General features: G+C 32.4%; 2 protein-coding genes across 2 annotated transcripts in view; one reads left to right on the forward strand and one right to left on the reverse strand.

The window, feature by feature from the left end:
* Gpat4 (Glycerol-3-phosphate acyltransferase 4) overlaps window positions 1-7190 on the forward strand; it is a 64746-nt gene extending 57556 nt beyond the window's left edge. The window contains 4 exon segments of the mRNA XM_023158978.2: window positions 217-239; window positions 242-398; window positions 2310-2477; window positions 5801-7190. Coding sequence (XP_023014746.2) covers window positions 217-239; window positions 242-398; window positions 2310-2477; window positions 5801-5888 — 436 coding nt within the window. The 3' untranslated portion in view covers window positions 5889-7190.
* Window positions 7191-10814: 3624 nt separating this feature from the next.
* mRpL43 (mitochondrial ribosomal protein L43) lies at window positions 10815-14441 on the reverse strand. The gene is made up of 3 exons (XM_023158976.2): window positions 14207-14441; window positions 14048-14154; window positions 10815-11207 (listed from the first exon to the last, which is right to left on the reverse strand). The coding sequence occupies exons 1-3, from the start codon at window positions 14341-14343 to the stop codon at window positions 10891-10893; spliced, it is 561 nt and encodes a 186-aa protein (XP_023014744.1). The 5' UTR covers window positions 14344-14441; the 3' UTR covers window positions 10815-10890.
* Window positions 14442-16130: the final 1689 nt, after the last annotated feature.

Below are 16130 nucleotides of genomic sequence, written 5' to 3' on the forward strand. Positions count from 1 at the left end.
ACTTGAAAAGTTATCAAAGAAAAACATTTTTCATTTTGTAACTTCGAGGGCCCGTTACTTGGTAACGAAGGATTTTAGGAAAAAAAGTTATATGATGTACTGGTGATATTTTGACCCCATCTATACATTCCCGACAGGAAAAGAGGAAGTCCAGGGACACCCTGTATTTATTGGTAATATCAATAAGTTATACTAATTCCATTATGAATTTTTCAGATTGAAAGAACACATTTCAAATCCAAAAACCCTCCTATTCTTATTTTCCCCGAAGGGACTTGCATCAACAACACTTCTGTTATGCAGTTCAAGAAAGGAAGCTTTGAAATTGGAAGTGTCATTTATCCAGTTGCCATCAAGTATGATCCAAGATTTGGAGACGCTTTCTGGAACAGCAGCAGGTAGTAAATATTTGTCTTCTATTTTTCTACCTTCCAGGTCCACTTCTTCATTATATGATTCTTCAAATCTTCAACATTGGATATCTTCATTATCATTTTTGACCAAAAGCCTAACCCTGGTTCTTTCTGGTAATAACTCATTTCTCAAGCGATTTGCAGATTAGTTTTGATAAATTACTGTAAAAAATACTTCTGTACATGAATGATCTGATCTGTGAAAAATATTTGCGTTTTTAGTTATCTCAGTGTTACAGGCACATCTATATTTTGAAGTATATAAAGGGTGGGGCACCCTGTATATTGATACAGAATGTACAATATACAGAATGTTCAAAAATCATTGTCACTTTTTTATAAATTCGGACAAAGATAACTTTATTTCAAATAGAACACCCTGTATTTTTTTGGTCTGAAGAATATAAAATATACCTAGCCTAATATTTTTTCAGATATTGGCTTTTTCAAATAGTAGTTTTTATTTCAATGCATTCTTTGAATCAAGATAGTTTTGAAACGAAATTTATTTGATTTGCTCACATAATTCTCATTGACAGTTGTTATACTTCATTTCATCGAAAATATTTACTGTTCACTAAAATGAAGTTATCATTTACATTCATATTCTGACAGTAGTTCATTAAACAGACTCTACAATTTTTTTTTATTATTCAACTGAAACAGCAACAAAATATGAAACACAAACATATTCAATTCAAAATTCAATCGGCCGATTGACTGAGTGAACAAAGCACCCACGTTGAACTGCCCGGCTATCTACCGCCGGTTTTGAACATTCTCTGTTTAATATTGAAAAACGGGTTTTATCTAAATCAATAGGCCAAAACCTCTTTTATGCTTGGTCAAAATTCGAAGGGATGATTAAGTTTCTAATTGTACCTAGCATTTTCATAAAAAATCAATATAGTTAGGTACATAGTACCTTTTATGGAATAATATTTTTTGAACGACCCTGTAGACTCCAAAATAATTTCCTTTTGCAGCCTTAATAGGTACATAGTACCTATTGAGGTACTTAGTACCTTTTATGAAATAATATTTTTTGAACCACCTTGTAGGCTCCAAAAGAATTATCTTTTGCAGCATTTATTGATATACATATAATGAAATGAAGTAACTCCCGAAAAAATTAATGATTTGGTTTACAGGGTCTGTGTCTTATGGGGTGACCCACCCTATATAGTCAGATATGTAATTTTTGTCACTTGTCAGTTACTACAGTTACATCAAAGCGTGTTTCAATAGAGTTTCGAACATAAAAAGTAATATAATTATTTACACGACTTCAGGTATACCTATTGAAGTCTATTGAATAGTGGGTTAGTTAATCAGTTTCAGTCTAGCATCTGATTGTTCTGTTCTTGAGGATTCAAGGTCCACTAATATGACTATGTGCTAATAAGTAAAATATGTGTATCCTATGTATAGTTAATTCAATTTTGATTATGAAAGGTAGCCTTCCCTCAGCTCAATGGTAACCTACATAAAAAGTATAACAGTCCATTAAATTAAAGAATAACAATCATGAACTATAGGAGATATATCCAAATCAAGCACTTTTCCCTATCACCAGATATAAAGAGTATTGCCTTTCTGGTAATTGGGAAAAGTGCTTGATTTGGTTTATTGTACGTCAGAGATTTCGGTTTCACTTTTTTTTAAAGTAGGTATTAACGAATACTCAGCAACGACACTAATTAATAATAAGAAAATTTTTTATATGCCGTATCCATCACAAACCGTCCGTTTTTTCACTTTTTAAATATTTCTGGATTTTGCTTTTTATTTAAATAGTTTCTAATGAAGGCATTTACGTAACCCATACTTCAATTTATCTCTCTCTCTCTCTTACCTTCTCATCATAATCTGGGTTTCCTATATTTTACATTTCAGGTATTCCATGTTGCAATATCTTTACATGATGATGACAAGCTGGGCTATAGTCTGTGATGTTTGGTACTTACCTCCAATGCACCAGCAAGAAGGTGAATCTGCAATAGATTTCGCGAACAGGGTAAAAAGTGCAATTGCCAAGCAGGGAGGATTGGTAGATATGGTGTGGTAAGGAAGTGAACATTTTTTCATAATTAATCTTCATTGATATGCATTTGGAAAATGATTGAACAGCTGAGGCTCATCACATAATGACATTTCTTTCTATCAGAAACTTGTAACTGATGTTTTTGAAGTTTGCAAAATAAAATAACACTCTGATCATACCACTATATGAAGAATAATACATAATAGGACCAGAGACATCATTCTGGAAAATTGTATTGCAAAACTCTGGGATGATCATAAAAATATACTGCTACTCAGGGATCCCAAAAACATGTTTAATTATCTGAAAAGAATTGAATGGCCCCCTTGCGATAAACCGCCACCAACTAGAGATGTGCAAGAATTAGTGAGGGCCTGTCGAGGAGTCAGATCACAACTGATAATTGGGTGTGACGCCAATACACACCACCTGAGGTGGAGGAGCAATGTTACAAACTTTGAAGAGTTGGTAATGGACTTTAATCTCGAGAACATGCTTGGCAGAAACGAATAGTATTGCATTACAGCTAGCTATTCGCTTGTTAAATACACATTTGTGTTTCAGTTGAAGCTATATGTAATTTTACAATGCACAAAGAATATTGATTCGAGGGCTCGATAAAATGAGCAGGATAGATATTTTTTCAGACAGTCAGGTTACTCTTGAAAAACCCAAGGGTCATTTTGAGGTTAGTCTGGGAATGTTGTAAAGAACTCAAGAGATTAGCAGACAGTATTAGATTCACTCTTTACTGTGTGCTAGATAAAAAACATCCACTGCGGCGGCCATGTTTCGTGACCTACCTAAGACCTTCGATTGTGTAGACAACATGCTACTTCTTTGCAAGCTAGAAGTTTACGGATTTAGAGGATCTGCATTACTTTGGTTCGAGACGTACTTTTCTCATCGGCGGCAGAATGTTATATCAGATGGAATTTCATCAGAGGAACGTTTCATTAGCAGTGAGGTCCCACAAGGTTCCGTTTTGGGACCGATGTTGTTTCTCATGTCAATGTCAATGACTTAGTCCTACAAAAAAGATCCATCAGATATTTACGCAAGGCTAGCTACAGGGATTCATGCCGCCCGTTATTTGTGAAGCAAACCGTTCTGACCTCAGTACGTCTTTTTATTTTGGAAACAGTGTGTCTTATTCACAAAAAAATATAAAAATCAATTTAATACCACCACAACTTATAGTACACGTCAGTCTTACTTCATTTCCCTTCCAACACCTTCTCTAGCCCTTACACCAAATTCTATTATTTTCAATAGCTATTCAATAGTTATTTAATCACCTTCCCATCAATATAAGGCCCTATTATAGTGTGGACGAATTCTACCAAGGCTCTATCGAGTAATTGGAATGTAGATTTGTATAAACATGTTATTGAAGTCAACACGAAATGGCTATCAATGTTCATTACGTAGCATTATATATTTACATTTACTCAATATTCATATATTCATGTACTTATATTTGTATCTGTTCAGCTGGGCATAATATTGTTCTGTCTATACTCTGCTCTTGTCTCTAAGCATTATTTTATAATTTATATTTGTTAATAGTCCCATATACACGTTTTACTTTACTAGACTTTGCCAATAAGATATTCAGATCTTGGGTAATAAAGCAGCATATTTTGATTTGATTTGAACTACATATTGGCCCTGAACAGTTATGAAGTATGATTCCAAGTAATTGGAATTATCTATGTTTCGGTATTCTATGTCAGGTTAAATTCACCTGAATCATCAGATGTAATTTTCGCCACCACTTAGCTAAGCCCTTGTGATAGGCGTGGCGAAATCCACCCCCGCCAAAGATGCAGGTACACGGAGGGCTTAGAATTAAAAATAAAAAAAATCTTTTTTTTTATTGATGCAGTTTATCAAGCAATACAAATTCCACTGTAATGGAAGAAATATTTCAGATCATTAAAAATGACTGTGTGTGAACTATCTGTCTACAAACAAAAAGCAGTCGTCTATGTAAAAATCTTAGATTGTAACTTCAATGAAGCTTGCCCTACTGTGTACTAATGGGTGATGAATTGAGATAGTGCTAGACACAGGTGATAAACCTTTACCCTCCATACATCTCCCCTTTAGTTGACAACAACAGAATTTTTACATCTTGGATGTTATTCACAAATCTTATAACCAAAAAGTATTACCTGCAATTACAATTGCATATTGTTAGTGTTAGTTTTTATTTGTTATAAACAAATATCACAACCATTGCCTGTTGCAGAAACTGGTTTAATTAAAAAGTTGTATTTGAATATCTCTTTTACTTATATTAATGTATGATACATTTTATGTTATAGTAGGTTTCAGGCCTATTAGGTACTTTACTTCTGATTATATATTTTATGATTTACTAATTTCTCAAGTAGATCAATTGTCTGCAAACATGGTTTGAGATTGATAACAGAGGTTGATGTACTTGCATAAAGTACATTGATCACCCTATCTTCGGCATTTTTCATTACTGCTGTTTATCTATTCATAAATATATTTTTGTTGAAATTGAAAGGGTTATATTTTTAGGAGTGTTGAATTTTTGGGACAGAAAGTTTTTGGCTCCATACTTTTGTTAATTATAACTATATTTTCATGGGAAATAAATATGTACCTATTATTATCATTATTCTTAACTCCTTGATATTCCAACCTTTATTACAATTTCAAATTAAGGCTTAGCTGCTCTTTAATAAACACAATGTTGCCCTACATTGAAATTACAAACAATGTAACAGAAATTTCAAAACGTTTTTCAGAAACCTCGATATTAAAGGGTGCAAATTTTTTAAACTCATCAAAATTGGCATAAATATATTATTTCAGTCATTGTGCATATTTATAAAGAAATCTTGAAGTGTCTTTTTAGATTTCAAAATTACATACTATTAGTAAAAATCAGAGAATTTTATTTTTATTAATGTAGGAGTTGCAAAGCTAAGAATGTTAATTATAGGCGTAGCATTGATAATTTTCAGAATTATCTAGAAATATGTACAATTGCTGCGCTAAGGATGTTTTAGATTAACTCTTTTTTTTTTCGTTAGAGACATATCAGCACTTTTGTCACGATTTCTGAATTAAACTAGCATTTTGTAAAGGACATAACTTTTCTCTTTATGAATTTTCTTTTTGAAATTTCACCTCGAAAAATACCAAAATATTCCAATAGTTTCATCCAATTACCTCACTCTTGAAGGCATAATAGTCTTATTCTGAAGACTTCCCTGTCACCAGTGAGGTAACTGTTTCATCAAAGGGATCTGGATAATCATAATGACTCGATAATATTAGTATTATCATTGTACATGTGTTTCAGGGACGGCCAATTGAAAAGAGTTAGAGTTAAAAAGGAATGGAAAGAAAGACAGCAAGAAGAATTTACCAAGAGGTTGAAAGCTGAGTGATAATTGCCTCGCTAAGCTTTAGTAATTAATATACCTTTTAGCCTACTAGTGTAGAAAAATGATTTCACCATTTAAGTTTAGTGATGTGTTTTCGCTAATGTTTGTTAATATTTTTTGTTGAGAGCAGTAAATCTAGTCTTTCGACCTTATGTCATATTTTTCATTTTTGAAATAGATTTTTACAAAATATCATGTGATTGTAGGTTTTGATTTGTGAAAAAGTGGATCGTGATAAGTAGATTAATTCAAATGCTAATGCGCAGTGTTGACTATATTTAATTTAAAATATTCAAACCTTTCCCTTTTGAACTTATTATTTGCCTTTTTTGTAATAGATTTGTTTTAATTATTTATTTGTTTAGCATAAATAAAATGATATGAAACGAACTGAAACAGCATTTATTTAATAATATTTTTGTATGAGATTGATGGCGAGACTTTTATTTCAATATTGTATATCAAATTATTTCAAAATGCTTATATTTTGAGTACTCCCTCCTTGATGAAATGAAATCATTTTTATTCAAAAATAATAAAATATATTATTATTCCATCTGGTTATATTTTTTTTAATGAAACATTTTAAAATGTTTCAATAATATTTTAGTACAAGATTGAACGTTTATTAAACCACATTTATTTCACAATAAAATCAAATTCCTCAGACTCCATTCCAATAGTATTAGTTAACCTGAAAATGCTATTCTGTAGTGAAACACTTGTTATAGTTTTTAGTAACCTCTTGATTTTAACAATTAAAAAAGGTTATTCATGGATTTTCATCAGTTTCAGCAATGACTATCAGAATAATTTTTTTTTATGAAAATATCTTAAACAAATTACTTGATTTTTTGTTTTATTGAATTCAAATTTTTGTGAATCTTCTTGATTTATATAAAGGATAATTCTGTTATAAGATATATTAGTTGTGAGGAGTCTTACAAAAGTTGTTCAAGACTCGTAATATAATATTATTGAAGGAATCAAATATTCCACTTTGAAGAGAGTCCAACTAAATTTGTATGAACTTTTCTCAAAGGATAAATTGATAACAAAACAAAAAAGAATGACTATTCAGTGAATAAAAATGTATTTTTGATTTCCTCTTTGAGTCTTTGTTATTTTGTAATGAAGGCATTGTAAATGTTTTCAAGCACTCTAAGCGTCTTACAATATTTGTATATTTTCAATTTAGAGATTCAAAGTATGAGCATTTTTACAGTCAGACTTCATCTTTTGTAAATAAAAGTTGCCCCTATAGTTTTATATTGATTCTTGTGTAATAAATGTAATGAATATCTATTCGATTCTCATTCATTGTTCCTTAATAATAATAAACCGAGAACTGAAAAAGTAGGTTTGTAAAGAAAATTTTTCAATTGAAAAAATGTGAATTTTACAGTTGATGCTATCGAGCTTTTTGGATGACTGGCAGGTAGGGTAGGTCCAAAGCGAGTGTACTGGAACCCCCGAAGGTTTATGATAGCTCACATCTATTTAAACTCGACCAAATGAATCCACTGTTGCCACAGCTACCCCGTATGGAGTAGTTCTACCCCTCTTGAACTCAATTTCCCCCTCTCGCTCCCCTCAGGTAAATCTACCCTGCTCAAATATAAAGCAAAATAATGTAAAATAGAAATTGAAAAATTGAACAAATATTTGGGGTTTGAATTTGAATCTACCGCGATACACGAGCCAAGTACCCTTGGCAACGTTGGCGTAGACTGAGTGTCTGGCGCTGCTGGCGGCAGTTCCTTAGGTTGTGTCTTACTGTAAGACTCAGATAGTTCTGATATTCTGTGACTGAGTACTGAGTTACACTACAATGCTCTTCTGCTCTTTCAATGATACCTTAGACAAGAATGATACCGAGCGCCGTGATCATGCTCTGTGCGTTGAAATGTTATTTGATGTTTGTGACATGACATTCGACATTTTTAGTTAAAGTTGAGAACGTAAATGTGGAAATGTTTATGTGCAATCTCAGTCTGTGATGTAAATGTAGTTATATGTATAGTTAAAGTAACCGATATTGTGCACTATTGAAGTTGTCGGCACTCTCAAAGGTCTACATCTCAAGTTTGGTTTCAAGGGAAACAAACTATTACAAGCAACATCAGATTTGACCGAAATTCCTTTCTCAACTGTACGTAAAATAGTCAAAAACAAAACTTATGAACGCAAGACGCGATGTGATTACCAAAACCTTTAAATCTTCATCTAATAAAATCATTGAAAAAACAATATACGACTGTTACAAAATCAATGAGATTCCTACAACTGAAATCATAAGGTGTAAATTGAATACTTCCGTCCAGAACATGAGCTGCTGTGACAAAAGTCTTCAGAATTGGATAAAGAAACTGGGATTTAGATTTAAAATAATAAACAAACGTCAAGCAGTTATGGAAACCAGAAACATAGTGGAATTGCGAAACAAATACTCGGAACGAATAACGGAAAATTTTCTATTTTGACAAAACTTGGTATAACACTCATGACACACGAGAATGTGTACGCCTAACATGCCTGCAAAAAAAATCGTGACTAATCATTGTGTATTGCAGAGGAATTAAAGGATGAGCTCTGAATTCTTTGAAATTATGTGGAAAAAACTTGAGGAGTGCAATATTGACTATCATAAGAACATGGAACCTAATATTTTCGAGGAACGGTTTGAAAACACAACGATCTCAAATTTGGATGCGATGACATGTGACATGTTTTTGATTACGATCGTCAAATTTATCATAGAACAAAGAACGATAATCATAGGCATACGTTAACGCGTCACTGTGATTGGTGTCATCATGTGAATGTGGATCCACCCCGGTTCTACCCCGCTCCCTTTCAGAAATCTACCTCGATGAAAAAGTATCTTGTAGCAACACTGAATCTGTCTGTTTAAAATCTGTTTTTCCGTTAATCTGAATCCATCTTTTTAACCAAGCCGATTACTACATCACTTTCGTGGTAATTTTCTTTCAGATCAGCTGGCAAGAGGAATTCTGTCAAACACTGAAAACTTGATCTGATTCTTGGCGGGACCGGCACCAAGTATGTGCTCTGCTATCAGAGCCTGAATTTACTTGTGAAGAATAATGCACTCCAAGATTGACATACCATAGTATGTTCTCCTCAGTTTAGTGAAGATTGGATCGGTGGTCAGTCTGCAACTAACTTCATCAGGCCTCAAATGTGTGGTCTGTATCCTGTGACGGTTTTCAGGGAGACGCACTCTTATGGTGGTAGGGTACTGTGGCACCCACCAGCCCGAAAAAGCTCTCCTGACTCTTTCAGGTAACCTAACCCCATCTAGGCGACTCTGGAATTGCACCTGCGAGCCATCTTTTTGGTAAACTTTCCCAAATGAAAGAAGGTGAAAGTCAGCTACACTCGACAAAACATTGTATTCAGTCTTGCAGTAATTTCCACCTCTTGTTCGAGTGAATCATTGTTTGAGTATAAGTAATTGCTGGTCTGCTTATTGATTTGAAGTATAGTCTAAGCAGCTGGGTAATAAATCAGTTTCAAGTGGCTATTCCTTAGGCATACATAATCAAGTTGGTTAAGAAGTGAAAACCATAGTATTTGTGCTAAACATTCAATGTTGTACGATTTGATATTATAAATCTCAAAATACTTTTTAAAAGTTGTATGCATAAGGTGATTAACAGAAATATGGAACAGTCGTATTGATAATTGTTTATACTTTTCAAATTCGATTTGAATTTTCAATACTTTCTATGAAAATCACTTTTTAATGTATCACATACCTGCACAGCTTATCTGATTAAATAAGGAATACCTGAGATATTTTTAATTATCTCTGAAAAAGAAGATGAAGTCATTGAAGACGCCAACTTGATACTCAATTTCAGTGATGAAAATGTAAATATTATTAAAATAAATCCATTTTGATTCAATAATAAATATCAACGAATTAATGGTTCATGTGATGTGTTTCCCTGTAATTGATTGATCAGCATTTAATTGTTACTGCATTGTCAAGAGAATTATAGTCTAAATTAACTGGTTCAAAATGTGTGCCACACCAACAGGCCAATGTTCTTCGGAAATAAAATGTTTATTTATTGAACACTGTAGTAACCAATGTTCACACTGCATACCAAAAAAATATATTTATGATTCATTAATAACAGTGTGTTGTTTGTTTTTTGAAAAATACTATAAGGAAGTTTCATTAGTCTTGTGGTAGACTTATTATGACCATAACCTGTGAGGTGGATTTTTTTTTAAATTTCAGAGATGCGAGTTTTGCCATTTACAATGAACATGATATGCAATAGGTTGAGATTCGAAAACTGCATTCGCAGGAAAAAATTATAGAAGTAATTTTCTCATAATGAGAAAATCTATGTTTTTGGGATACTGTAATTTCAACTTTGTGTTTCCACCAGGAGGGACCTTCTTATTGAAAATCACAAAAAACCTCAAAATATTGTCATTTTGGCAATTTTTCAATTCAATTTCAATTTTCAAATATAAAATATTTGACCATGTTGAAAAAAATGATAGTTTTTTGACACTCAACGGAAAAGAGGGAAACATGGTAGATCTATAATATCAATTTTGTATGCTTGAAATCTATTTTTATCTGAATTTCCAGATCGTTCTTAGGCAATTTGCGAAGCCACTGAGGCGATGTTCAAGTACTTGCCAATCTGGTATATGTCACCTTCATTACAGAAATTGCAAGATATTTTTTCACACAATGTTGATTTGATGTTTTATACAGTTTTTGATTTGATATAGACATAGTGATACTTTAAAAGTATGTTGTCATACCTGAAAGTCACATGAATGTCATTGAGTTTCTTGGAAAACTGCGAACTTTCATTATATGTAAGTTAATGAATTTATTGTTGCAAAAGACATAGGTACGTAAGATAGCTACAAAACGAATAAAAAAACTTATTTATTTAATTTCACGTTGTTTATTACCTAGTTGAACTACCTTAAATATAAAACGAATGCCCTAATTTGTTGCTCTTGCGTTCTCTAATTCTTCAAGCTTCTGTTTTTTAAATAACTCCACCAATTCATCAACACTACTTTTATCCAAATTCTCAGGTTCTGATAATTTTTCATTTGGAAAGACAGCCAAGTTTAATGCAGGGTTTCGAAAAGTGAAGGGTGTCCATGGTCCTTGTATAGAAGGATGATCGGTATGAAAAAGTTTACGAATTCTTGTGCCTGTGTGATTTTTCTGCTGAGTTTTGAATAGATTCAACCATTTCATTATTTCTTCCCTGGTGAAATTTCTACAGCTTAGCCATTGTTGGTCCCCATTCACTAACCAAAAAAGTAAATTTAATAAGAATAAAAAAGGATACATTTTTAGTTTGCACATTATTGGTAGATTAAAAAGAAATTGTTTTTCTGAAACATACAGTACAACAGATAAAATGAGATGAACATTATTCAAACAGTTGATAAATATCAATCTTGAAATAACATCGATAGATTTATTCTTGAACGATTTGTGGATATCACTATGGAGAGATTACAGATGTACGTGATGCCTTAAATTATTAGTTTTGGAGTGTATAATTAATGCAGGTAATGAAAACGGACGATATTTACAAAAACTGGCAACATTCACACATTAAGGTCAACATATATGTTCCATTTTCACATTGGGATATTGCTTAAACATTTTTCAAAATACATTCATGAAAAATTTTTCAGCATGTTTGATGACATTTTATATGAATACAGAAATACACACTTAGCTTTTTTGTATTTGAATTTCTATCTAATATTTCACAGGTATCTGGAATATTCACAGGCCTGTGTCCTTCCTTCCAAGGTTGGAGGTACATAATTCAGCTAACTCAAAGGAAATTGGAAAAACTAAAACTCAATTCATGCCACCGTTTTTTGATATGAGGAATTATGTAATTATTCTTGCGAAATGTATGTGGCCACAATATGCTCTCCAATAAATACGAATATATAGGAAATACAAATAGATACATAAATAATTAGGTTCATTCCAACCTTGAGTCACAAACAGATTTCCAACTGTTTGTAAATCGTTGACAACGCGCATGTCTGGTAAATATTGGTTTCTGATTAATTTGAAATTTCTGATTGGAACAGCTGATAGTTCAACTGAAGTTTGGCATGGAATTTCAACATAATCTTTAAAAATAATTTGGGAAAGAAAGTTTTTGGCTTTCTACTACTCCATCTTAATACAAAAAAAGGGGATGAGGGAATCTTCCAAAGAAAGGAAGGAAGTAATCAATTTGAAAATAAGTAACTCTATACATGGATGTGTAGATCATGCAAAGAAGCAACTTTCAGACACAAACTGAAAGAATGTCCTCCTGAAACAGCTACTTTCATATAAACATTGAATTACACGAAAGAAAAAAAAATTCTTTCGAAACAAATACTTCTATATGAACACTGAATTATACAGAAGATACTTTTCTCTACTCAGTTTGTATTTCAAACATTCCACAACGAATGTCACTCCTAAAAATATAACCCCTTCAATTCTTTAAAAATAAATCTAATCAAGTGTATTTCTGGAGAGTAAAAGAAGGTTGCAGTATTTTATATCTCTATTCTATTTACTTAATAACATGCAACTGGGACGTCACCGCAATAATTAATTTGTGTAATTAAAGATGTTCATATTATAGGTTCACTTAAAGAATTCCCAATTTTTAGTGCGCCAGCAAATACATAATTTATTTTATAACAATTTTTGCAGGTTATGTTGTTTGTAAGTTGCATGAACATAAAACAGAAACAGTAATACGGAATACGCATGCGTCAGATTGATGGTTAGAAGATAATCCTCAAACCATTCTGATAGATTTCGAACAGGTTTGAATCTTGGATGGAACAGAAAACTGATAGTTTACTAATGGTTGGAAACTCACGTTGGAACGCAATCACATTACTGCGCAGAATCCTGACTGTCAGAAACTGTTTCTGACGCTGGTTGGAACGAACCTATTGTCTTTCACATAATAGTATTTTTCTATGACCATGAAAGGATCAATTATGTGAGTTTCCTGTTGGGTTAGCAGACAAAATATTTCATAATTCTCACCTTCAATCTAATCAAAATATGTCAAACTTAATAAATGAACTGATGCTTTATTTTGAAATATATATATCTGATTTTTAACAGAAAACAATAATGAAAACATGGACTCGGAAAGGGAAAATGAGTGTACTCCACCAGAAATTTGTAATGTGGTGATGAACTTGATACTTTTCAAAAGTTCGTCATCCATTTGAAAAAAATGACATTTATTTGAAACTAAAATAGCTTTGACACACTGATTTATAAACTGCTTCGTGGAGTAACTGTTAGAATGCTGGATTTGGTTGCCAGCGGATCTTTATAATTGGCTGCACTGAGCTGACGAAACTAATAGCTAGATACACGTGTATGCAGTGTGCCTCTTCTCTGAGCGCTCCTCTTTTTTATTAAGAACAAATACACTTGTTGATATCTTTCAGTATTTATATTCCAGGCTCCAACGTCACACAGGCAGCTATAACTGCCAACGTGGTCATGTTACTTGTGACCTAAAAATGCTGGGTTTCCTAACTTTAAACCACAGTTGTGAAGTTAGCTCCTGTTGGTGACCCTTGCATCTTTACACTTGGCTGCATGTGACCCAGGTAAATTATTATCACCATTTATAATTATTACCTTTCAAAATTTGTTAGTACATACATGACTCACGCATCTGCTTTGTGAAATATACCATATATGAAAGTAATTTTCTTTCTCATTACTGATATATTTAAATACTGTGGCCATTGATTCCAACAAAAATGATCCTAAACCAAACAGATATAATATAATCAGGAAAAAAATCCTTGTTGTTTTCATCTCAATTATGCAAACATTATATTTAGTTCAATTCAAGTAACATTGGACTGAATCTATGAGTGTAAACTAAAAATTTTGTTATAATTTTTGGAATAAGAAGGACGCAAGTTGTTTCCTATACTGGCAAAATAATTTAAAGTTCAAATAAAGCATATTTTCCGCCTATCAATAAAAATAAACTGTCTGCCTGTTATTCCCTGTTTGAATAAGTTCATTGTCGAGTCTTGTTAAAGACATTGGGAATAAAAAATACTAATTATCATCTTACAATATTCAGCCTTCATCACTGCAGTTCGATGTCTTCGAGGTTTTAAATAAACCACAATTCCTGGATTTTCTTTGGCAAAATTCATCAAGTCATATTCAATAAATTCTCTGAAATAAAACAACTATTAGTTAAATTCATTTTAGAAGTCTACCTACTTACCTCATTCCTCTACTAGATCCATTATTTTTACAAAATTTAAGCACAACTCTTTGGAGCTGAATAACATATCGACCTACCCCATTTTGTAAGGGGACATTTATGAATCCAGGCTTCAGAAAAAGTTGACTATTAGACATATTTTCTTTCAGTAGAACCAGTTATTTATACGTTTTTACTTCATGAATTGATATAACCTATATATAACAAAAATCTTTGGTTAAGTTGAATTGTGGCTACTCTTGCGTTTAACGTAAATTCTTTTAATGTCGGTGACTAGTCGCCTGTTAGCGTGTACTAAATTGGAGAATAGATTTCTGGGCACTGAGAAATTAAAAATGAATGAAATTTAGGAATTATGGTTCTCATAAAATCATAAATGTAGGTATACAGAGTTGTTAAAAAAGATTGATTTTTTAGTTTTGATCTCTTTCAAAATCTATTGATTGCTTTTTTCGTGCGGAAACTAATTGAAGAAATTTAAAAAAAAAACAGATTTTAGAATAATGGTTTGAACAGTCATGCACACCCACATTTACATTTCTGATATATAATTCATTTCATTATTTTGGCTATTTTGTAAGATGGAATAATAAATGAAGTTGAGTCCTCTATTACCGGAAAGCTATCTTTAAAATATCATGATACCTGCTTTCTCTTGGTAACATAACCTATGAAGAATGAATGAATTTACAGGTTTCATCTGAAGCAATATTAGAAAGAGAAAAGTTTTATTTGCTTGTATATATGTAGAGGATTCAAGATTCAAAAACTCGTTAACAGATTTTGAAAATTCTGTCATCGATAGACATCATCAGCGAGTATCATTTTCAAAAAATCGTAGATCCCTAGGAAGATTGAAATACCTAATGTAACCCAGGGTATCAAAAATTTGCCTGAAAAAATCATTATTTGTCGTGCACTGCGAAAACCACATGCTTGTTGATGACTAGACACACCAGTTTGCCTAGTTCTCTCAGGATAGTATTCCGAAATGCCAACAAGATTCGTTCCACAAACACAACTTTGTAACTTTTCTCATCCACTATAACATTGACATAGCTCTGGTCCAAGAGACTTACTGCGTAAAAAACCCTTTGTTATTCCAAACTTCAGATTTTATCATAGAGAAACTGTTGGCCGCCCTAGAAAAAGCGTTGGAATTTTTGTTAAACGAACTCCCCAGAGTGTACAATTCGAAATCGATAATGATCAATTATACGGAACTAAAGCCGTGGGCCCCAAAATTCCGTTTAGAATGGGTCGAGACCAACCACGTCAACAAATGCTGCGGGTTACTTCAACTCCAAGCACCGTAAACTTCCAAGAGTTCGTAATATGGTGCACAGAGAGCAGAGCGACCCAGAACCATACAAAAAATAACTTGCATTGCCCCTTCTCTTATTCAGGCACTCAATTTCATTATGAATATATGATAATTGCTGCGATTAAAATATTATTATTGATAATTTTCATATATTTTGTGAGATAATCGTAGGAGTATAATTTACTTAGTACTTTTCAAGTTTGGCCTAGCGCGTCAATTGGTGGTAAACCGGGCCTGTTTGCATATAAGACATCTCAGTCAAGAAGTCAAAAATGCGTTAATCAATTATTGTTTTTTTATTTTTTGAATCTTGATGATCGTAAATACTAAAGTTTGTCCATACAAACGATTTCGTATCTCTTGAATATTATTGTCTTTGAAAGAGGTATATTTTTAGTAGAGATTTATTTTCAGGAAAAAAGCTTTCTTCTTTCACTTCTCCACGTTAATAAAAAATATTTTGCATATCCTGTGATCGTATCAATTTTGATGTCTATGAACTTGGTATATTAAAAGATGGAATTCTGAATACTGAATGTTTTTGTTTTAGAATATTGAAGTTGAGATTGGAACATCTTTCAATTCATGTATTCGCTTAAA

The sequence above is a fragment of the Leptinotarsa decemlineata genome, unplaced genomic scaffold (genome assembly GCF_025532065.1).
Source record: "Leptinotarsa decemlineata unplaced genomic scaffold, Ldec_3_MD MMD2_P_RNA_scaffold_5, whole genome shotgun sequence".
NCBI classification, from domain to species: Eukaryota; Metazoa; Arthropoda; class Insecta; order Coleoptera; family Chrysomelidae; genus Leptinotarsa; species Leptinotarsa decemlineata.